The 25,600-nt window shown below is 41.0% G+C and overlaps 1 protein-coding gene across 13 annotated transcripts in view; it reads right to left on the bottom strand.

Moving 5' to 3' along the window:
* The window catches only part of cacna1g (calcium channel, voltage-dependent, T type, alpha 1G subunit), a 152,602-nt gene that overhangs the window by 85,781 nt on the left and 41,221 nt on the right, over positions 1-25,600 (bottom strand). For all 13 annotated transcript variants that reach the window (XR_004776808.1, XM_027019414.2, XM_027019419.2 and 10 more), the window contains exon 3: positions 9,227-9,338. Coding sequence is in view for 12 of the 13 variants with exons in the window: in XM_027019414.2 (XP_026875215.2) it covers positions 9,227-9,338 (112 nt within the window). In the remaining variant the exon portion in view is untranslated. The remainder of the gene's footprint in view (positions 1-9,226; positions 9,339-25,600) is intronic.

The raw sequence follows: 25,600 nt of genomic DNA, 5'->3' as shown, positions 1-25,600 counted from the left end.
AGTCAATTGGGAGAGCGCAAGTGAGACGCGAAGTGCGCGAGCTCATCTGTGCGACGTGATCTTCTGGCACTGAATAAATCTTCTCATGGTGTCCTCTTTGTTGCCCAAGCGGCCGAGTGGTTTATTACCCGCACAGAGATTTTGCTGGTATTCTCTTCCCTTGCTAGTGGAGAAGGTTACTCTAGTGTAACTGATGCCCGCTCTCTGCCGCAGACCCCCACTCCCATCCACCCCTTCACACCACCACCACTGCCACACACACTCGTTGACAACCTCACACCTCACGCGCACGCACACTCGTGTCGAGAAACATATGGTCACCACTCATCCTCTGCTGCAGTCTTATTGACATCGTCTTCCTTCACACATGTGTTCAGAGCAGTTGCTATGGGGATGATGTCATTACCGTGCGTAGCGGAGGTGAACTTCACGTGTGCACAAGGGCTAATACTGTACTACATATTCCTACAGCGGATGATTCATGTTACAAATTCTCAGTAGAGCAACATAATTAGCCAATCAGCATCTGAAATTACACGGGGAGAAAGGGATTCCCCGGAACAAAAACCCCACACAAGGTAGTCATGCTCATTCCACATGGAGAAAAAGTTAAACACTTGGCTTCGGTTCCTCTTAAGGCACTCGTTCAGCTCAAACCATGCATAAGAGACTCGTTCACAGATATCAACACATCCTCTCTCAAATAGCAGTGTGTAGTACAGATGAGGGGCTACCAGTTACTTCAATGATTTGTATTAATCAGTGTTTAGACCTTTATGTATTTATGTATGGATGATCCCAGCTCACATTTGATGTAATCAGGATGTTCTGATTAGGAAGCTCTCTAGCTGTCTTTCTTAGAACATCTAAGCAGAATATCACTGGCTCCATGCCTGAGTGCCTCTTGCATTTCTGACAGTCATCTCCTGCTTAAAGACATCCACACACAATTTGTGGTGTTTGTGGAATCTGTGGTGTGCTCTGTCAAAGTGGCTAGTACTGATTTGCTGACAACAAACAAGGAAAAGCCTTATACGTTTAAACAGACTGGTGCCCCTGGTCCTGTGTTCTGCATTTGTGACTGGTAGGTGTGTGAGAGAGAGAGAGAGAGACCGTCAGCAGAGGGAGAGAATGAGTGAATGAGAGAAGCAGTGAGAGAAGCAGCAGAGGAATAAATGAGGATGTGTTGTTGTGTGGGCAGAGATGCGGAGGCGGGGAGAGAGGGAGAGAGAGAATAAGAGAGAGAGAGAGAGAGAGAGAGAGAGAGAGAGAGAGAGGAGAGAGAGAGAGAGAGAGAGAGAGAAGAGAGAGAGAGAGAGAGAGAGAGAGAGAGAGAGAGAGAGAGAGAGAGAGAGAGGAGAGAGAAGGGGGTCCTGCACACTTACTAGCTTTATTATATCTCATTGGTTTCCATTATTCCACCAAAGGCATTCTTTTCCAGCTTCAGTAAAGGTTAACCCAAGTCACATCAACCCTAGAGATTGCACGTTTCTCCCTGACAGAGATGGAAGCTGATTGGTTGTCTTTGTCAATTACCTGGCCACAGGGTTTACTGTCTTATTTCCATATAGTAACGTGGAAAACTATTTGATAGTGCCACTGGGGAGGATAATTGATGCGAATGTTCTGGCCATGTGCTGAAAAAGGTCACAGCCTGTTAACCCTCACTAACATACCTATCCACATGATCACACAGGCACGCCAAGCTCAGGGCTCAATTCAACACCATTTTGCTATTCAAAAAGGTACCAGCCTGAACCTAAAGAAACATGTGGCAATGAGTGAATCTTCCTGATGTCATCAATAACTACGACCCTGCCAATTTTCAATGGACTCCACTCTACAGAGGATGTTGTTACAGATTACTCACAGGAATTGTAGTCATTTATTTAATACATATTTAATTGGGGGTGGGGGGGGGGGGTGCTCATTCAATGTCACAAGCATGCTCTGAACAACCTCAACCTAGTGCTTCACTAGTTGAGTGGCTAAGAAGTCCTGCTTTAAGCATTCAATTTATAATATGTTGACCCTCATTGAGATACAGTCTGTACAATCTATTCACTATTTTAGCAATTCAAAGCAAATCCCCAAAGTAGAAAAGACAGCTGAAAAAACACTGTGTGCCCTTTAGTGTGTGTGTGTGTGTGTGTGTGTGTGTGTGTGTGTGTGTGTGTGTGTGTGTGTGTGTGTGTGTGTGTGTGTGTGTGTGTGCATGTGTTTGCCTGTGTGTAAACCAGCGTATTTGTAAGAGAAAGACAAGTACAAAGATAGTTCTCTTAACCTTCAGGCAAAATACAAAACACTCATCTCTGGTACAAAGCATAAAGAATGTAGAAGATTTAAACCAAAGACCATATCCTTAAGATGAGCCATGTTCCCCAAGACAAAGACAAAAATCAGGCCTTGATTTTGCTAATGCTATGGTCTTTGCTAATCTGCCTTGAATTACTGGACATCACATTTTATAAAAAATCATTATTGTTTTCAGGACAACAGAATAAACAAAATAAATGAAAAAAGCAAATATATGCACATTATCAACAAAACATTAAAACATTAAATAATAAAACTATTAGTCAATTATTTACTGAATAAAAGTATTTAAAGGCTTTTTTCCAAGGAATATGAAGTGTTACTTTCCAATTAAATTTGCCATTCCATTCCAATTTCATTCCAATTTACCATTCCAATTAAATTTTTCAAGGACCCCACATTTCCAGTAACAGTGTTACAATTTCCACAGCTTTCATTACAAATGGTACAACTATTATTATTATTGTTGTTGTTATTGTTAATATTACTATTATTAAGATTACAGATAAACGTTACAGCAAGAAAATGGAAAAACTTTGTTGCCGTTTTAGATAAATCAAATTACATTTCATATTCCCAGCATGCTTTCCAATCCATGTGTACACATATTAAGGAACCATGTTTTTGTTGGCACCTTAAAGTTTGAATCTTTAAGACTGGCAGCATTTCATTTCCTTGGAACGGAGTAGTAGTTTTAGGCAAACAGGTCCTGTTTTTTTTCTATTATAGCTTGCCAATAATGGCCTGTTCTATAATAGAATAGAATAGAAATTCTATAATCGCTTGTTTACTGGCCAGGTGTACATTTCAGCGAGATCCCACAGACCTTCCTCACCACAACAGATGAATCTTTTTGTTTTACCAATATCTGCTGCTTACAGGGTCTTTTTCCCTCTAGGTATACTTCACTATAGGTATTGCCCACTACTTCTAATCTATCACCATGGAAATAAGATGGTCTGTCTGAAAATCAATGGGATAAACAAGATATTGATTAATACTGTATATCTATAACACCGGCTGGAGTTTGGAGTAATTTAACCAATTGAAGGCTGGACTGTGTAATTATCAAGAAGCAAGAGAGTATGGAACTTAATATTAGCTGTTCTTATCTGGCCAACATAATCAAACCAGTAGGACTGGTGTCAGAGGTAGTAACATGAGCTAATTATTGACTGTATAAATTATGTGACGATAGGAGGCGAGACAGGGTGCAGAGTCGAGCCGTTGTTTTTATGAACGCAGACATTTTATTTTACACAACAAGTAAAACTAAACCGAAACATGAAGAACACTCAGTGATAACAACACACCACAACGTCATGAGAACAAGAACAGACAAAACGCTTTAGTGAACAATAGGGTAGCTGAAGCACATTGTACAGGCGTCAAACATTGACAAAGGACATTAAAAACACACGTTAACAAGGGACAGGTGTGACACAAGGGAGGGGCATGGTAACGAAGACACACACACACACACACACACGATGTCACATGAACATGGGGAGGAGTCCAGGAGGAAATGGGAAGGTAAGAGGACCTCAATAACCGGGAAGACCAGCCAGTCCTCCAGTCGGCAGTCGACACAAGGGCTAGGGAGTCTAGGAGGAGGAGCTTGCCATCGGCTTGGGTGGTGACGGTGCCTACACTTTTTGGGCAGATTAGCTGGAGTGCACGCCAGACTAAGCGCTTGCCTTGGCATCGGGCTCTGGCGATGCTTCCACATTTCCCAGTTTTGGCCAACATGCAGGCACTCGGGCTTTGCGGTCTTGTGCTCTGATTAAGGGAGCCTCCCGTAATGATTTGGGCGCCAGTGACGGAGCCACTTGGAAGGAAACACAGGGACGCTCTTGGGCTCTAGAGCGACATGCACTGGGCGGAGCATTAGGCACAAGGGGATCATCGCTATTGCAGTCCTCGACCTCATTTCTGACTTGGAAGTGGGCACCTCATGGAGGGCCTCCTCCACCTCCATTGAAGGGTCCACAGAGAGGTCAGACCTCGCGTCTGACCTGAGGCTACACTCCTCATAATCCTCACCCATGCTATAATCCTCATAACCATCGAGTAGTCTGTGGGGGGTATGTAAGTCCCTGCAGATTCACCATCCCTGTAATCCAGGGAAGGCAGATAGGACTCTGCGGAGTCTGACCCTGGACCACCAGGCTCCCCTCTCAAAATTTCCCAGGGTTGCTCTCCCCTTGTGTGCCCGTATGGAGCGTGCCCACTACATTGAAGGGTTCCTATATGCAGGCTAGGTTAGAACGGTGAGGCGAGGCGAGGCAGGGTGCAGAGGCGAGCTGTCGTTTTGACAAACACAGATGTTTTATTTCACACAAGTAAAACGAAACCAAAACACAAAGACCCAAAAAACGATAACAGCACACAAGAACATAATAAGCAGACAAAAGAGTTTAGCGCACAACAATGAAGCTGAAACACATTCTACAAGGGTCAAACACAGACAAAGGACAATGACTAAACAGAACTAAACAGAACCTTAAGAAGGTTAACACACATTAACAAGGGACGGGGGAACACATAGACAGGTTAACAAGGGAGGGGCGTGGCAACGAAAGGACACACACACACACACACACACACACACACACACACACACACACACACACACACACGCACACATACCCAGACAAGCACATGCAGACACACACACACACACACACACACACACATACACACACACACACACACACACACGCACACACGCACACATACACACACACACACACACACACACACACACACACACACACACACACACACATACCCATACAAACACACACACACACACACACATACACATACATACATGATGTCACATGAACAAGGGGAGGAGTCTAGGAGGAGGAGGCCATGCTGTGACAAAATAACAAAATGAATGATAGCTTTCTGTAAATACTGCATTTATCTTGGGTGAAAAACCATTACCCTCCTGGAGCTCAAAGCCTCCCTCAGCCTTGTGCGACCGTGCAGCCTGTCTTCTCCCCAGTCTCCTCACCCTCAATTTTCCTCACAGTGGTCTCCTAAACTGTGCTGAACTAGGTATGGTAACCTATGAACATTCTTATGAATAATGCTGCAAGCAGTTAGTCAAGTTAACTTTCATTAATAATTTATGCCATTTCTAATTTATGCCACTGTTCTGTCAAATAATCTTGATCTTGCTGTTTAAAACAGCACTGTGACTATTGTGTAAGGTAATTGAATATTCAACAGGTGTAACTGTTTCTCCTATAATGCTGCTTGGTCATTTGTTTCCATTCAGATTTAATGCCATTAATACCTCGTCCTGGAAAAAAATTATATGCACTAATAAAAATCTAAGCAAAATGCACACTTTGCATTTAGCTACAGCATTTTCAAAACTGTACCAAAATACCACAGATGGCATAGATAACCACTGCATTTTACTGTACTGCATATTTTTTTAACCTAATGTAACCGACGTATTTTAGAGTCCCACTCGGATTCGGTAGAGAAGCAAGCAGATAAGAAAGAAACAGAAAAACGAAAGGGGTCAGCAAGCCGGGACAAGGGAGACATGGGCTCGAGACGCTGGTGAGACAGAACCGCTGGAGGGAAACCCGACCAGAGAAGCCATGCAGAACATGAGGGCAAGACGGTGATGGTGGTGAGAGACCACAGGTTCTGAGAAGCTCCTCTGTGGATACTGGAGAGTTAGCGCTTCACCGCCCAGCCGAAGACCTGACAGAGTCTGCCGCATTGCCCTGTGAAACAGTGATGTCATTCCAGCAGTGACACACACACACACACACACACACACCACTGCTGCTGACGATGACAGCTCTCCTCCCCATGTGCAAGGGCATCATACCGTAGGAGATACCCTGTGAGGCTCAACTTGAATTGCTGCCACGTTTCAACAAGGACGAGGCCAGTTTCTTTTCGGAACGAGACCACTGCATATCGAGCAGGAGGTGGTGACAGAAGCACTAAAAACATGGAAGGCTGCAGTGCACCGGCGAGGCTGCGTTCAGTCACCGGCGAACCCGGGTGGAGGAGTGGCCGGCGGCGTCTGAAGCTTGTCGTCTGGGACATCCACCTTGAGTGTGAGTGCTGGCTCAATGAAAACCAATGCATCAGTCCGAGACTTGTACATCGTGAGGATGAGCTTCCTGTTTCCAATAGGGGCCTCGCTCGACTTAGGCAAAAGTTTGCTTCACTTTGGAAGATTGACAGTTCCCCAAATTGAGGAGGCAATGAATATGGTAAAGAGATCTGACGGAGCACAGCGGTGGGTGGCCTCAGACCTGGATTATAGCCCACCCTGCTTCAGGGGTGAGACCACCCCTGCATTGTCATCGAACAGAAGTAAACAGCCAGTCAGAGCTTAGCTATAAATGTCCACCTCTCACGGAGCAGCCCAGAACGAAGAATGAGCTCAAGAGAGACAGTGAGAACACTGCAGCTCTGGAGAGAGAAAAAAAAGACTGAGCATGGCAACGGGAAGACACACGGCAGTCACCGTAGCGGAGCCTGGTGGACATTTCGGAATAGCCAAGATACGGAGGCGGCTACAGCAGCACTTCTGCCAGGCTGGATGCTACCAGGAAGTAGAGCCGCATCTTCACTGCTGCGTTTCTTGAACCGCCAAAGAAACAACTTTTTTTTCACTTCAAGGAATGTGTGTGGGACTTGTGGGGCAGGGCAGCAGTGTGGAGATGGCAGATGGGTTGCAACGATTTTTGTAATTCCATGAATGCTTTCGTGTACATTTATTTTAGATACCATATTTGTGGCATAACTGTCTAAGCTTACTCCCTGTTGTCATCTCTAGTTTGGATCCTACCAACCCCACAGCCGTTCGAGTGACCCTTCCCACTCTATACTAGCCAATCATGGGTATTTGTTAGGTTGTGGAGCAGGGCACTCTCCTTTAAGCCTGCTTGGCTTGATGTTTCATAAGTGGCAGTTCAAAACGATGGCTGCCCTCATGTGTTTGAGAATCTTCCCAGGCTGTTAGGGTTCGTTCAAAGGGAAAAAGGTCTAGCTAGAAGGTGGGAACTGGTGAAGACTTGGGAATGGGAGAAAATTGGAAATAAAATATACATTCAGTGATTCAGTGATGTACTAATATTAAATTTCTCTTTTAGGACTGTGGAAACAATAATTTCCTTCTCCAAAAAGATGTGTTTCACTTTTGTATCCTATTATGCATTGCTGTTAACATTAAAGATTTGACAAAAGAAATACAGCAGATAGTACCAATATGAATTTGCCTCTAAAGCCTCTATTATTATGTATTTATGTCATATGGGCATATAACCTCTCAGATATTGTACCTTTCAGCAGCCATTTAAATGAATATTCAACATATGATTTAGGGGAAGTATTCATTGAAAGGAAATGACTTTAGTTTTCCCATTTATCCCATATCCTAAAATAGTACTGTACGCTTTGATTGTTTCAAGAGGTTTGAGAAGTGATTTATGTGGCTGGCTTCTTGTGACACAATAACATCATCATAACATCGGTTTTGACTTAATGCTTCTCCCAAAACCAATTATTTACTTTGATTGTCTTATTTTTCTAAAAATGTTTACTTACAAAATTAAATAGAAAGGAGAGATGGCAGGAAATGTGTGCCTATGTGTTCTCATGCTAATCAGTTGGAGTACAATTTCCTAATTTTATTGCCATTTTTCTTTCTAAAATATAGTACAGAAAATTCCATTCTACCTGATCAAATGCTCTTACTACATCAGAGGAGAACAAATCCATCGTTTGTTAGTATGCAACGCTCAGACAAGCTTCCATTCAAAAGCCTTTGTGATGAGTGTTTGCCCCACATTTTTGTCCCCACATTAAGTCAGCTTAAATGAAAGAAATTGGTCTGAGAACATTTTGTTCTGTAAGTTCTATACTAGGTGCACATTTATTCAAGGAACAAGCATCTTTAAATGCAATTGATGAGTTAGTATGCATTGTGAGAATGTTTGCATACACCGTTGCTGGGCATTCTAAACAGCTTTTAGGACATCTGCCCAACCTAACTGGTAAGCAATAAAACACACACTGAATGGTTCAGACAAACAAGCACTACTAGAAATATAGCTTTCAAGTGTAGAGATATGATCCTGCCTGTGATTCTGTGAATCACTAGCACAATCCCTTATAACATGACCTCTCTAACTAAGAACAATGCTAATGAAATTCCTTACAACATGTACCTATATTCTTATGACCATACTTATTAAGAACAGTGATTTTAAATCAACACTAATTCAAAAGTCTCCACTACTGTGTTTAAGTTTTTATATCTTCAGATTAAGTAGTTAAACGATTATGAAATGAACATCACCTTTATACTGCATGATCTGCCAATAAGCTTTTAGTATTTATTTTCCTGGTCAGCCAGGAACTCATGTTGGTAAAAAGACCGAATGAAATGAAATGATGCACAGAATAGTTATCTTTTTATTTTTATCATTACAACAACCTATAGAAACTAAAACACTGTTAGTATGGTTTAACCAGGCATCTTGTTGTATAGTAATTATATGTAGCTATTCACTAGTTACAGTTCCAGCTGTCTAGTCAAACCAAATCAGTCAACCACTGTTACCTATTAGCTTAACAGTTACTCAGTACACCTGTGAGTTCAGGCCTCAACCACTGTTGCTATGGGTAGGGGAATAAAAGGATTTTTTTCCCCCCAATAGTCACACATCACTGGTTACAAACTGTAGTGGACAGCAAGCAGCTCAAAGTCTCCACCAACATGACATCATCTAAAGAACCCCAGTGTTTGATGCAGATGACACTGCTGAGTCTACTTACATAACAATGCAATGCTTGTAAAGTAGCAGGGTTGCTATTTGGTGTATGTGTGATATAGTCAGGGCCTGCGTGTGGTAGTACTCACCTCCAGGATCTTGCAGCGTTCTGAGTCACAGTTGCTGTCCTCACATGGGTGGAACATGCCCAGAGTCACACAGTTCAGCAGAATTACCAGCATGCTGGCTCGCTCAAACCATGTATGGAACAGCAGTCAAGGAAAAAAAGCACTCCCGGAAGAAAATAACTTAAAAGGCACCTCTTCATGTACTCAAATTTGACACATTTGACAAAATTGACAACTGTGGCAAGTTGAGAAGTTATGACATTATATGAGATGACCAAGCAAAATATACTAAAACAGCATTAAGGACAAATATATATATATATATATATATATATATATATATATATATATATATATATATATATATATATATATATATATAGAGAGAGAGAGAGAGAGAGAGAGAGAGAGAGAGAGAGAGAGAGAGAGAGAGAGAGAGAGAAAAGCATATTGTTTTATTAAACAATAATAAATAATAATATTGGTAAAGGAATGAAAAAAATAGAAAGGGATGAAAGTTTAGAGGAGAATTATATTACTATGTTACAAAGAAATTATTAACAAAAGTAACATAATTGAATTTACAAAGCAGCCAGAAATATCATTACAGATTGCTCTGTCAGGGCTACAGCAGGGTCAAATTAGCTAAATGTGTTAAAAGAAAATAATGATTTTGTCATTAGGTTAGTCACTATTTCTCTTGATTTACTTGTGGGGGATGAATGATCCTCTACACACGGCTCATAATTGATCACCCAGTAGGCGAGTGTCATGTCCTCAGAAGGCTGATGTCCAGCTAGGGGTCGTGCTCACACATTTATATCTAAATTAAATGCAGGAATGGTAATGGACACATAGGGGGCTGTCTGAACACTGAGGCAACAGACAAAGAGCAGCTCATTCTTCTCAATTACTGGTAAAGGCAACACCAAAGGGACACAGTTAAAATAGCAGTGATAACAGCTGGGAGGATGCAACATCAAACAAGAAACTTCTAAAGGGGATCTCGCTGCCAGTAGAGGTCTACACCAAAGTCATGGGATATACTGCCATATTGGCTGCACAACTGAACAAGAAAAGGGTATGAAAGACTTGCTGTTTACAATCCTCCCCCCCCCCCCCCCCCAAGGACTTTTCAACACGCCTCACTCACACACTCTGAGAAGCGTTCTTATCACAGTACAAGTACCCTTTCTTGTCAAGAAAGCCCCCTATCCTTAATAAACACTGTCACAAGAAGCAGAGAGTCTCATCTGGAGCCAGGTTTTATTCCCACTGACAAATACCAAGGCATGTCTTGGGTTGCAGTTACAGTTACAGTCGCCCAAAACGAAAGGCCCTGCTTGCACAGATCAGCTGAAGCTGTAATGTATTCTTCATGAATAATGTAAAAGACAGAGTGTGTCTCACTCCAGCAGTCGGGGGGGTAATTACAAGCTGCTAACTGCTGATGGGCCTCATTGTTCTCCACACTGCACTGGAGCCTCAACTAGATAGATGAGCGTTAGTGGAGGCTGATATAACGATGGACTTGGTTGGGTACATTCAGCAGGTGATGAAGCGCCTTAGAAAAGTGGCCTTAGTAAAATCTCTGAGTTAAGATGCAGAACCCTTTTACTTAAGTAATCAGGAATTGCCTAGTGGGCCTTTAACCTGAGTGGTAACAATGTCTTTGATGTGCACATTTCCAACTCTGTTTAAAAAAAAGGTTACTTGTACTAAAACGCTTAAGACATAAATCTGTATATATGAGTACATAATTTGCACTGATTGCACTTTAGACTTATACGGGAATTCATGACAAGCTGAATGCAGCAAATGTGGTGTGAAAATACAGAGTGACGAGAACACCCCCATGAACCCTATGCTCTTGGAAGTGTAATGGTATTTTTTCTATGTCCCTGGCAAAAAAGGGTGCACACAAGGACATGTTCTGCCAGCAGTTCGAGCGTATCCGTCCTCTCCTCCATACTCTGGAACAGGCACCTCCAAACGCCGGCACAATCTGTCACGTGGACGCCCAATGCTGTTCTCCCACCACTAACCGAGTGTAGGCGGAGTGAGCACACAGTCGGCAGCAGCATCAAAACCTCATCAGCACCCCACGCGCCATAGCCAAATTCACTTAGTGGGGCCTCTTCATACACCAAAGCCTTGCTTTCTCACTCCTCTAACAAGGCTAAAGGAGCAAGGCAGAGGCTTGGCATGCCTGTGCTTCCACTGCTATCTCGAACCGGCTCCCCATTTACAGGTGGATTCTGCAGACTAACAGCAGAAATCCAGCTGGCAAATGTAATTGAAGAAGGTGACATGAGTTAAACTGGCCACGCTGTGCTGAGGAATGTTGGGCTGAATGTTCACTTTGATCATATATTTACAAAAAATAGTGTAAGCACATAAATGCTGGTCTAATATAAAGGCATTTTCAATATTTTGAATAAAGCAAGTGTAACATGACACATATTTCAATACAGCTTTCTATATAAAACCTACATTATATGCACACTATGTATATGCAATATGTTCTAATAACAATAAATGGAACATTTTATAGAATGTTACAAGAATGTATTTTCACCATTTAGTGAAGACTATGTGAGGTAAAAAAAAAAAAAAAAAAAGTTGGCTAGACTCTTCTAACATCCTAATATGTAAATTGGAATAATATACTGTTATTTAAATTTCAAAACATGTAAATCACATATTGAGAACAATATTGTAGGTGGAGTGTTTATCTTATACAGATTATTGTGTGCACAGAAAGCAAGAAGAAGTCTCATTGACTTTGGGCTCCTCAGGCTCCTGAGAGCCATACAGGAGCCAGGCTATGGTCTGCTAATGGCTTCCTCTTTATCTGGTTGGCTCTAGTGCTGGCTCCGTCTTGGCATGCTGTCCTCAGATGCGGACCTCCTGACACGGCCGTGGGCCAGGTCTTCACCCATATTACAGGCCCCAGTAATGCTGTACCTAAAAGCCGGACTTTAAAGCAAGCAAGACTGACCCCAGCGAGGCTCCAGAAACACTCTGCTCCTGTTGTAGAATTTGAACAATCATCAGCTGAAGATTGCATAGCCTCATGTCATCTTTGTCAGTACATTTGGTAAAGTGTCATGTTTCATAAAACTATCATGTCATGAAAATCTTGACATAGCACAATCACTGAGAGTGCATTAACCTGTGGAGTTTACCGGTGTGTAACCAGTATGATTAATAATGCCTCACGAAAAACTCAACTGTAAATATGTCAATAATTTAAATACATGTACAAAGATTTAGATGTATGTCTCAGCCAGTTCCATGGAGGGATAGAGTGATCAAACAGAAAATGGCGCTCACTATAGTCAATATTTCATGAGATGTCTCGCTGACTCTTTGCTCTCCCTGACACATTCTCACTTTTCCTTTCGTAAAAGAGCACCTATCTGTCAATCATACACAGAGAAAAAGGGTAAAATAGCAACAAAAAAAATCTGAGAGAAGGGAGAAAAAACGTGGATTTGTAGAAGTTTGGGGAGAGATAGGAGGTCGTTGTGGTATTATCATGTTTTCATCTCATACTTGAGACTAAGTTTTCTTCCCTCCACACTTTGTAAAGTTTCAGAATTGAACATAGCTCAGACCCATACAATGGCAGTGCAGCATGCAAGGACCTCCAGATAGTCCAACATACACTGGACATCCAGTTAAGAATCAAATGAAACTACAGGAAGAGATGTAGTGCCACAGCACGGTTTAGTTTTCAGGCAATAAACGATGAGTAAGACAAATAGGTAACATTCATTTAGCACTGAAGAAGAACAACTTGACAATGCAAACCAATGTTTACTGAGCTCAAAGCAGAGAAAAGAAGCAGGAACGCTGGCAGAGACTGCCCTCTGCTCTACACAAGGGAATCCCTCGCAACCAGAGGAAAGAGCTAATGCAATATGTTGCACCAAGTGAAAACCTAATCCCTTCTAAAAAATTGTATGCCAAGTCCCCAAATGAGGCTTTCAAGTGAGAGGCTGACTCTTCTGAAATGCATATGTACAGGCATGGGAAACCATAGAGGAATCAGGGGTGTATAACATGCAGGAAAATAAGGAGAACGTCAATGCAGGTCTCCTTATGAAGTGTTTAATGAAAGTAGCTAACGAAGGGGAAAAAATGACGTAATGACAATGACCAACAAAGAAACAAAAAAGGCTTATAAAGAGACACAAAAGACTTATAATTATATTAACATAACAAGCCCAGGTGGTGTGGCTAATGAGGAACAACACACACCACCTGACGGAGGTGTAGAAAGAAATCGAAACAGATAGATGTATATCAGAAAACAAAACAAACAAAGCCACGTGGCTTATGGGGGGGGTTTGGGGCGTATCATTGCAGGAGGTAAAGGATCTGTGATGCCAACACACTGCCACAGGAATATATCGTCTTTCACCAGCCATTAAAACCTCATTATATGGTTAGAATTGCAAGCTTTCATAACATTTGAAAAAGAAACCATACTAAATGCAATATGTCATGGGGCTGCTTCAGCATGGCTTTGATGCTACTTGACCTCTGCCTTTGCTTTTACATACATTAAGGCTCATTACACACCAACAGTAAGAGAAGTATAGTTACAGTCAGAATCCCAGGGCCACACCAGGACACCGAGAACACAATAAGCGCAGTGTGACAAGCTCTTCGCTGTTTAACACTAACCCTGGGTCAGATGGGGCCTCTTCGCTAGGAGAGTTTTTCGTGCTCATATGCCAACGATTTTCTGTCACAGGGTATTAGCTTGTTTAGTCTCTCAAGGTTCGGGATCACATTGCTGTTCCCTCCCTGTGGTCTCTCAATGTGTCCCGGACTTTTCCACCATCTGCTTGTGTGTTCTTACACGGCTGGGTCCTCTTGGGCCAGCAAAGATGAATGGGCCACTAGAGCTTAGACCCAATTACAAACCTACCCAGCCAGGACTTCAGCCGCAATCCTATTCCCTGGACAGCAGCTATGCGGCTAATCTCTACTGCAGTATATTCCCAACACAACCCCAACAGCACTTTTTACATGGCAATACTTCTTGAGGATTTGTTGTCAGCCACCTGATAAAACACTACCCTCACACCATAGTGCCCATATTCTGACCTGGACATGCACAATAATAGGAAATATGAAAATGTCACGGAAAAAATATATTGACAATTATGCTGCTCCTGGTTTACAGAAATTGCTGCAGAACACTGCATGCACAGACACGGCACGTCCTTCAGGCATTTCAAGAAGAGCTTCCTGGAGTAATTCCACCACAATTACTTTGCTGCTTTTTGCTGATGAAAGCTGCCCTCTGTGCTTTGTCACCTGATGAGGAAGTTCAGCACTCCGAAATAATATAAAAGGGCTTTCCAAAGGAGGGGGTGGGGGGGCGTGCGTGGCCAGGCAAACTCCTGATTTAGCAGGAGGTAAAGCTCGCCAGGCAGCTTTGATTACTTTGCTGTGGGGAGACAGCATACTTACACACATGAAGGAGCTGACCTCAGTAGACAGTGGTACATGAAGCAGTGCTAAGATCTCTCAGGAAATGTCACTCCACTATTGATCTGAGCCATTTAAAAGAGCTAATACAACAAAACCAACACAACCACCTCCATATCATAAGTATCAGTACAGTATAGAACACTGTACAGAATAAAAGGTATAGTGGCATGCTTTTGGGGCCACAAGTCTATTGAGAGTTCCCTTATTCAGTTGACAGAAGGAGATTATTTATACATATTTTAATAGCTTTATCTTAATCACTCTTGTTTATCTTTCTCTGAGACACTAAACACATCATTCCCCATCATGTTTCATAAACTCAAGAATATGTTCTCTTTTTTTCAGAGGCAATCTGTCTAATTTGCATTCACTTCTTTATTGTGCAAGAACATGATATGAAAAATATATAAATATATATTTGCACTGCCAGAAAATTTGTTTCTAGATATTATATTGGATTTAATTTAATTCCTGATGTAATAAAAATAATTACTAAAGGTAAAATATTATTGTTATCAGCACTATCTATGAAATGCAAGATTTGCAATTCAAAGGAAGCATCTCTTTTAAAATACAGAAAGAAATTACTCCACCACATTATTTAAGTGTTATCTTCAAAGTATAAACCAATCACTGCTTGTTGTACTATTCACTTAACTGACAACAAAATAATAATTGAGGCATTATTTTGCTGAACCATGATTCTTTCTCATGAAAGCCAATGTTGCCTAGCAACAGACATTTCAGCGCACAAAGGAACAGAGGTGTTTCCTGGCTCAAGCAAGTCTGCTGTAAGAGTTATTCACCAGTGCAACAAGGAAAGGAATAAAACACAAATAGACCTAATTGTGTGCAAAATCTATGCCAGTGCTAAAACTAGGGAATTATGTTTTGATTTAATAGTTTTTAACTGCCTTTTACAACCCTTAGTCCCAGCCCTTCCCCACTATAATAGATATTTAAATTATACAGCTTTTATTGGGATTGATGCAATAAATACTGCTATGTATGAGAATGTGAAAGGGTAGTAGGCCAATGGCAGTACCAGGAAAGGGTGGCTCCTGTCTCTGGCCAACAGTGCCCTGCAGGCACAAAGCAATCAAGCTCCCTCATCCTCACCACCTCCACAAAGTGACTGCAGCCTAACACTGGGACACTGGTGCTCACTGATAAGCCATTCGGCTCACCACAGGAGCATCCCACACCGCAGGAACTATGGTCTGGTTTAAAAAGCCCATCATCGTTGAATGCATGTGGCTATATTTGTTATTTTTCAGTTATATAAGATTACTGCAAGCAAGCCTACAGTAACTGTAAAGGGATAGCGGTTTCTATGACTGTGTGGAGGTCTGTGTCATGTTTTATTAATACCACGCTGCCTCTGATCCTTTCCCCAGCAGAACCTGAACAAGAATAAGGTGCTGCCCTCTAGCTTGAATTCATACTCTATCTATTACTCCTCTGAATCTCAGGGGAGCTTTGTATTTAGGTAGGTGGTCACCAGTGGGGAGGGTCATTCTGCCATCTCAAACTGTTTCCCTACAGTTGACAGCTGTTCTCTCATCCTCCATACACTACTGATGTTCTTGGATGCTTGCATGCAAACCTACGCTTCTAAAGTTTTGCCAGTCTGTGCACAGCTCACACTCAAACATGGAACATTTCTGGGACATATTTAATAGCACTTAATATTACTGATTAGCCTTTCCCTACTTGGCAAACATTTTCACATATATCATACATATCTTTTTCAAGTGGTTCAGTGTCTCTGGATGCAATGTTTGCTTCTCCATGTGTGTTTTCAGGATGTTGGGATGGATATGGAGGGAGAAAGAGTGAGTCAGGGAAGTTGGCACAGTCTGACCCAGTCCTTCACTCAGCAGGGAGAAGAATTAAATTCACATTCATCAGCATTTCCTGTCAGCACAACTATTACAATCCACTAAAACCCCACTCCAATTACAGTCAAATAACCACTCCAATTACAGCAACCGCACTCTCAACCGCACAAGCCTCTCGCTGTACCACAGAACCTAAACTACAGCCCATCTGCCACAAATAGAGTAAACGGTGAAGTCTTATGCTAAAACATTTGGTACACAATGTAACAGAGATGCACCAGTTCAAGGTGAACAGTTAAACAGGAACAAGTGAAGTCATCCCATTTTACATATATTAATTACAATCATAACTTTTTTACTATGAGTCTATCAAAATGTGCACTTCCGATTCCAAATCCCCACTAATGGTCCACTAATTCTGGGTTTGTCTAGTCAAACACTGCACAGAACTGTGTCATTTTGATTTCACAGCGAGAGTGAATTATTATTATCTGCAGCATCAACTCTACGTGTCATAAATTAAACCCAAAGGAGACTTATATTTTCCTTCAGTCTACTGACGGCACCTAAACTCAGACTCCCCGAACCCTTCAGCTTCTCTTTCACTCTGGTTTCTTAAACTGTTCTAAACACTTTTCAATCAGAACATAATCTCGGCTTTAACCTCTCTTAAACAACACAGAAACTGTGAAAGTAACACTTTTACATTTAGATTAGCAATTATACTTATGCATTCTTAGCATACAAATGGACACAAATGCATGCTGTGCTGCAATGCAGTTAACCACACAAAATAAAATGTAGATCATCTACAGTGTGAATTAGCTTTGTAGACACAAACACACACACACACACACACACACACACACACACACACACACAAGCACATACATAGCCATTTGATCATGATTATGCTTTAAAATCATATATTTCACCATCAGTAGTGAGCTAACGTCATGTTCTGATGCACATGTGCTTCACTGGCACTTTTTCTGGTGTGCTCACCTTTCACCACATCAGCATTGTGAGGGCGGGCGTCACTCAGGGGAGCTCAGTGGGAGCTCTGGCTGCGGTGCTCTTTGAGCTGAGGGTCAGAACACATGTGTGTTGCTGGCAAGGCCTGAGTTTGACACCAAGTGTGGTTCTTGCCCTCAGCCTTTATCACAAGCATCCTCAATTCAATGTCCTAAGGAAGCAAAGTGTCTAGGCAGAATTCCCTCAGCTTAAACCATAAGCACACCCGCGTATTTAACCCGCCAGGCTTAGCCGCACTCACCTGTAAAGGCTTTACAAAAGTGGATAATTTCATCCATACAGCAAGTATTTGTACTGCAGTAGTTGTATCAGTTTACCTGTTATTATAAAATACAATTTTTAAAAAACATTTTTTTTTATTCTAGAAGGAATTCCAGTTTTTGAATAGATGCAGGTTTTTAGGAAGGAAAAATATAAATTACTTTAAAATAAAGGTGGGTGGAGCTAAATGGTCCAAAGACATGTTTGTTTCCTAAGGCAAGAAATCGAAATCACAAAGAAGTTTAATTTGCAATTTTGTAAATTGTTAGAAATGTTAAGCATCACCATAAACCTCAGGATACATTTTACTTCCCTTAGAAGCAGTCAGAGAATCAGACCCGTCTTAGCAGTTGCTGTTGAGGAAGCTGCTTTTGGAGAAAGACATTTTCTCAAGAAGTACCATTGGATTCCAGGCACAAAACCACAACTAGCAGCAGTTTATTACAAATGCGCTCTTAGATATGTTGATGAAGTACACAACCATTATTACATATAAGAGCCTATTTGTGTACAGGAGGCTTACCTTCGGTATTAGCTCTGAATACTGTATCTTTCAAAGGATTATAGAGATCGTGGTGAAAGACCTGGATTTAACTGTACACATGACCTGCTAATAATGGGCAACAATGAACTGTTGTAGGACTTTCAACAGATCCTACAGCAGCTCCTGGAAAACAGGCTTCAAGTACAAACACTGAAAGGTGAGATTATCTGAGCCACATGTTGGATGGAAAGAGAATGCTTGACCCCACCCCCTGATTTCAGAGAATAGTAAGCATAGTGGCAATCAAAGGGGGAGAGAAGAGGAGAAAATGCTGGAAATCCAACCAGCGGTTCACTCAACCCTACCTCGATTAAAACATGTTGATCTGGGATACGATGAATGGTATCTTAGTGTTTTCTGAAAGAGATCTCCATCATAGATGGGTGAAGTAGAGGGAGCAGTGAAGGAGGACTGCCCAGACTTTTACTTGGACTTCTGCACTGGGGTGCAGACAGAGGAGGTGTGGAGGGTGAGAAGAGTCACTGCTGCTAGAGATTAAAGTGGTTTAGCCATGCAAGTTCACACTGCTGCTGCTCTAGAACCTGTTCTCAAGCCAGACTCAAGCTTTCTCACTTAATCCTTGCTTTGTGAAGTCTTCTTTAATGTTGGGCAGTCATCAACTGGAGCTCCATGAAAACTTTCTTCTCAAGTGCTGACATGCACAGGCTCTTCACAGGGTAGGGAGATATGGAAGAGATATGCCAGGGAGGAAATCACTGGTGGAATCATTTTAATATGTTTATTAAAACTTTAGGTATTAGGAATATTAAACTTAGCACATCACCAATTCGACCCTGTCATGTACTGTGCTGTTGTTCATCCAGGAATGACTTTGAATGCATTTTAAATTATTTGTAGTAGATACAACTGGAGATACATAGTCCGTGCATTACAGCATGGTGCCTCTTCCAGGATTCAAATGTATCACTGCAAGCTGTAAGGTACTCTAGGATATTTCAGATCATTGGATAGCTTACACTAGAAGACCCCTAACAACATCAGCCATCAGAAAAACAATTCCTTCTCAAGGCATCCATCTAAGAAGGTTGGACCAGCCTTCCTCTGAGATTCATCCACCCCCTCACATAAAGACTGCAAACATGACAAAGATCTAAGCGCTACCAGTTCCATATAATTCCATAGTCTGCTATTTCACTATGTATATGAAAGCATGTCTGGGTGGTAGCATGTCTGGATAGTAGAGTGTAGGTTAGGTCTCATCATTTAGCTTCAGGGGAATTTATGACCCCCTCCCAGCACTGCACGCACCAGAAGTGAAGTTGGCAATAACTCCATGTGAAAACGCCTGTTCAGTAATTCACGTCTGCAATGGCAGATGAGACAGAAACAAATCAAGCACTCCTCCTGAGCTGGGGAAGATGAATAAAACATTTGAAGCCAAAAAAACAGAGAGAGGCTCATTTAGAACAGTTTCCTGACACGTGAGGAGAGCACACGGCTATTTTTACATGACAGTCAGCTGAAGGCAGGGAGGATCCTGAGAGCAGACTCAGTGAGCTCAGTGAGCTGCTGTACTCCAGTATTCATAGACTCATCTGTGAGGTAAACACATATACTCCAAGTAAATGTGGGGACAAATTTAAGATAAAACTGTTAGTACAGTGAACTGTTCTACTGAATATGTGCAAACAGGACATGATTGTTGGAGCTAACTTTACCAAATCCACTTGTGGGTAAAACCCAAACTCAGTGAACAACAGTACAACACAATGGCTTACAATGTGTTAATAGTCATCATAAATGAAATCACATATGACGATACGCCGATGCTAAAAGGCACAAAGACCTTTACAAAACGGACTTTTCTGTTCCGATAAAGGTCTGTTTTGCTTCTGATTACGGTCTGGACGTCCTTTTTGTCCAGAGAAACTCCAAATGTCCATCTTTTCCTGGTTAGCAATAGTGCTTGTGTCAGTCAACTCTTTAGTTTCACACAATAAAACCAACTTGCATGATTCATTAAGAGTTATCTTGACCATCAATACTCTTCGTCACATTGCAGTGCAACACCAAAACTGGCAGCAGGACAAGGTTACATCATTTACTTCAAATTCATGTCACTCTTTTATTTTTAAGCTATTGTAGTTCAGAGTAAGCCTATGACCCAAAAGTAAAGCCAACCTTTGTGAGCTTACTGTCTGTTTTGTTGTGCAAAATTAATATTGGACTGACTAAGAGAATAAAAACTCCTGTAGTCAACCACCAGTTACAATAGGCAATATTTGTCTTCAGAAAAATTGTCTGGCAGAATGAAATTAGCTATAAACAATTAACATCATTTCACGACGGGCAGTGCATTGTTTGTAAGGGGGCAGCTTGGTGGGAAATCCACCCACATCCAGAGCGGAGTGAGCTGTTTGACAGCACACCAACTCCCCATGCACTTGTTTGGGTTGTTTGTTTGTTTTTATGAGGGGGAGGGGGGTGTTTTAAAAAAATAAAGCCCCCTCCTCCAGCACACATTAAAGAGTTTGCTTTGTTTTTGGTTTTCGTGGGAATTCTTTTTTGTAAAAACAGCCTTTGGAATCTCAACTTGTCTACCTTAGTAATTAATCACTGACCACAAATCTCATTTGTTTCTCATTGATTCCTGCCAGACTGAATGATCTGAGTGGAGGCCTCATTAGAGGGAAAGGAGACCATGTCTTCCACCCAGCTCAGTAAGACAGGTGAACTGTATGGCCCAACTGATACACAAGTGGAGCAGTGTCCTGGTCCTCACCAGACACAGAGAGAGAGAGAGAGAGAGAGAGAGAGAGAGAGAGAGAGAGAGAGAGACTTCTGGCACTATTTTAACAAAGACATACATAAAGTTGAACGAATATGAAATGTGATGCGGCTACATACTGTCAATGTGATTTTAGCACTTTGTCTTGAGCAAAATATTCAATAATGAAAATAACCCTAAGCTAATAAATCAGTATAGCAATGCCCAGGACAGAAATTATGTTTTCTGAGCCAGTTCCAGCAGTGCAGAGTCCTGAAGACATGCCTGAACAAATACATCTATAATGACAACAGGCTCATGTTATAATCTACAATAAAGGGTTTACACAATATTCAGTATCTTTGTCTTATTACAATTTAGCAATCATACTGTTGTGTCTAAGATATCCTTGCAAGACATAAAATGAGTCGTGTTCAAAGACACATAAGGAATATTTAACAAAACAAGATAAAAAGGACATGAATCTCTCCATGCATTAATGGAGTTTCAACAAAGATCTGTCTGACTGGAATAGTTTTGTCTTTACCAGTCCCTACATGCTCTTGTGCAGTTGTCTATAACTACTGACAAAATGCTAAAAATCAACACAAAAAACACCTTTGGTTACCTTCCAAAGTAAATGATAAAGATGAACACAAAGGTCACAAAAGAGCTTTACAAATTAAAATATTAAAATTACTTCTCAAAGAATGGTCAATAAAGTCAATAATTTTTTTATTCTTAAGGGCATTTGATTCACTATGAATGCCAGTACTCTACATATTACATAACATTGAACTCATATGAATAATCACACAAACATTTATACATGTGGGAAAAATGCATTCATTCATTAAAGAAATATCCGTACTAAACAGCAACTGTGAATTTTCACATATGAAGTAAATAAGGTGTAGAAAGCAGTAGTTGTATCTCCTCTGAACTTATCCTGTACTACAGTAATTCACCATTTTTATAAAGCTGTTTTAGCCAATTCAGAGCACTTGATTGAAAAAGAAACGGTGAGATAACATTATATAAACTGTATGTAGGTTCTGAAACAATTATATTTGCTTAAAAAGATGCTACTGACTTGGATAAGCATTCATATTTATAGTGGAACTGAAGTGCACACTGGCTTAATTAGAAGTACAGACTCCTCACAGGGCAGGGACATATGGAGGAGATATTCCAGGGAGGAAATTGCTGGAGGTTTCATTTTAATAAGTCTATTAAAACTTTAGGTAAGAAAGAATATTAAACTTAGCACATTGACAATTCGACCCCTTTATGTATAGGTCAAGAAAGACTTGCAGAACTAATACTACTGTACATTATTAAACAGATTACGTTCTCTATTTAAAATCATCCCCTTTCCCTTGTATATTTCTATTAGAATAAAATGGTAGGAAAATGGGAGCAAAAACAAAATATGTTTTATATATATTTAAGAAATACATCTTAATATTAACAATGCAACAGTATTTGTGTAAGAATAACTGGCCAGTATGACTTGTGTTAAGCATAAATAATGGTTCATATGCTAACATGCTAACATAGCAACATTATTAACTCCTCTAGATCTTGATTTAGGAAAGGCAGAGGAATTCAGCACACAAGTAGATCTGGAGCCATCTGGTTGACATGAGGCTTAATTTCAGTGGCCTTCTAGCACAAACAGCACATAGAAGGTGGGGGGGTATACTGATGAATTGGGCAGGCTGGGTGGTCTTTTACAGTGTAGAGGGCTGCTTCTGCCTGTGAATTCACTGACATCTACTCTATCATTGTCTACATTACATGACTGGTTCCACGGTGAGAAAGAATTTGTATCTCACTCAGAAAAGCTCTGTAGTCTTTAGCTGCAGATGTTTCATATCTTAGAAACATCTCCAGCTAAAGACGGCAAAGCTTTTCAAAAAAATCCCCTATCTTCATAAATCCCTGTGCTCCTGTATGAGATGCTCAGGAAAGGGTAAGATACCAGAATAGCTCGGACAATCTCCTGGCAGCTCACAGCCCATTATAGTGAGTAAATAAAGCAGAACGCCTGCTTGTTCACTAACGAACCATAAATAAGCCACAGGAGAAAGAAGCCCCTGGATACACACAGAGGCCAGCTGGTTGAATCTGTGGGTTGCAGATCTTCATGCAGACACAGAAGCACTAAAAAGGTACAGCGAGTAACCAGCATGATGTCACCCCAGCTTGAAATGAACAAAACTGCAGCACATATGCAACACAGTGAAATGAAGGACTTCTAGATTCCAATTGTAAAAGTCCTTTGGCTGGCTTGCAACATAGAGGTAATCATCTTCACAAACACTTGAACATTTAATAAGATTAAATCACTCTTCTGAAATTTATTACAGGTTTACCAGACATTTAACAGAAATCAGCAGGGAGTCATGAAAGTGGGAACAGAGTATTCCAACTGAAAATCCTGTCAATTTATATCAGGCCATTTTTTATACCAATAACTGTTGGGGGAATGTTAATGGATCACTGAATCTTTTCTGGTTTCCAACCCCTCTTTCCTGACCTGCAAAACATGCTCCTAGACACACTAATGTTGAATCAAATTTCAGTGAATTGGAAATGCATGTAAACACACAGTGACTTTCCATGGCAACGCAGTTGGGTTTGACAGTATGTTTACACTCCAAAGAACTTGGTACTTTTCATTTTCTTGTTGTTAGGAGATCTTGTTTCTATGGTAATTTTGCACTTAAGCAGATATAGTGGCCATTTTAATAACCCCTAAAAAGAGGACATCACACCCCCAAACGGAGGACATGTGTGGGGAGCAGGGATATGACACTACAACACAAAATTAAAACTATAATATATCTAGCTAGCTAACAGAGTTGACCAATTTGATCTAGAAATTACTAAATTACTGTTTTACTCAACAAACTTGAGACCTACTTGCAGTATTTAAATATGGCATAGTGTACAGAAGGCATGAAATTCATCTTTTCTACTCTTCAAAAGGAAAGGATGTACTGATTACTGAGAACTGAAGTTGATTTGGTATTTTCACACTATTGCAAACGTCCAAATTGTCTATCATTTAGAGCACAGACTTTCTATATTGAGCTGGTAGGTGAGGTACAAGGCAATCTTGTAAACCAATGAAATTCAAGGTATTGACATATACGTGACATATTGACACGCTAAAATAATACCGGAAAACAACTACCAGTAAACTCCAGGAGGATAACAAAGTTAGACAGAGGACAGGGAGCTGAAAAACTGGAGGATCCAGCATAAAAAAGGTCGTCTGGTCACCCTATACACGGACGATCTTCCTTTTAGGGAGGTGGCCATGTTGTAGTTATGCAGACATATTGAAATCATTACATCTTGGACAAATATTGTGTTTTGTTTTTGTTTTGTTTTTCTCCAATTTGCCTGAAGTGTATTGATGCACCACACAAACAAAGTAGCTCGCACTTTGCCTCATGACCATGTATCTGAAAAGGTGTTTGTTTTCTGACGTATTAGACTTATTGTTCTTCAACGTGAAGTATGCTATTACAAAGCTATCTATCAAAAAAAAAAACATGCAGAGGCAACCTTTAACACGGCTTAATACTGTGTTCTGTAAAAACAGTAAACAAATTATTAACCATGCATGGAACCAACAGCAATACCAAGCAACAGTTCCATAAAGAGGAAATAATCTGAAGATGATCAATTGAGATTAAGAGACAGAAGATTGCTGGGACAGAAGGAAAGATGTGCAAATATGAGAAACCCAAGAAACTAGCCAAGGTAATTCAGACAGAATGTGCAATCTGAGTAAACAATCTCAGGAGACTCCGTGTGCAAGAGCTGTGTGGGCGAGGACAGAAGGAAGAATGAACAGAAGGGAAGCAGAAGCAGATCAGCGAGAGAATATGGGCAAAGCGAAGTTCACTTCCTGCTTACTTCCTGCTCATAAAACCTGAAAGGAATGATGTTTTTGCAGGTACATGAACAAGGCTGAAGGCAAATGAATAAAGTGCATCAGACAGATGAAAGAGAAAAAGAAAGGGATAACCGGATGTCCGGGATGGGGGTAGGAGTCAAAGCCCAGACCAAGGAAAGAACTGTCATTTACAGACAGCACCTTTAAGAGTCTTTCTGACACTTTAGGGGTCTCTCAGGTTCTCAGATTCTATATGTCTGTTCATATAAGCTTCTGTTTCCTTCAGGCAGCCAAGAGCTAAACAGTGAGAAAAGTAAGGATGCAAGGATTATGGTACACTAGGAGACCAAGGCAAGGGAGGAATGCTCAGAGGGACATCTACGGGGACTATGTTTGCCATTCAACCCAGCACAAACAACAGATTATTATGATACTATCTCAACCAAATGATGATTGTTACTTCATGAATTATTTATCAAAATGCTGCAGAGTTTCTTTAAGCGGTAGTAACAAAAACAGTTTGAACTTTAAAAATAAATAAATAAATAATATAATATAAAAG

This window comes from Electrophorus electricus, chromosome 14 (assembly GCF_013358815.1).
Source record: "Electrophorus electricus isolate fEleEle1 chromosome 14, fEleEle1.pri, whole genome shotgun sequence".
Lineage (NCBI taxonomy): Eukaryota > Metazoa > Chordata > Actinopteri > Gymnotiformes > Gymnotidae > Electrophorus > Electrophorus electricus.
This window is presented reverse-complemented; position numbering and strand designations above follow the sequence as displayed.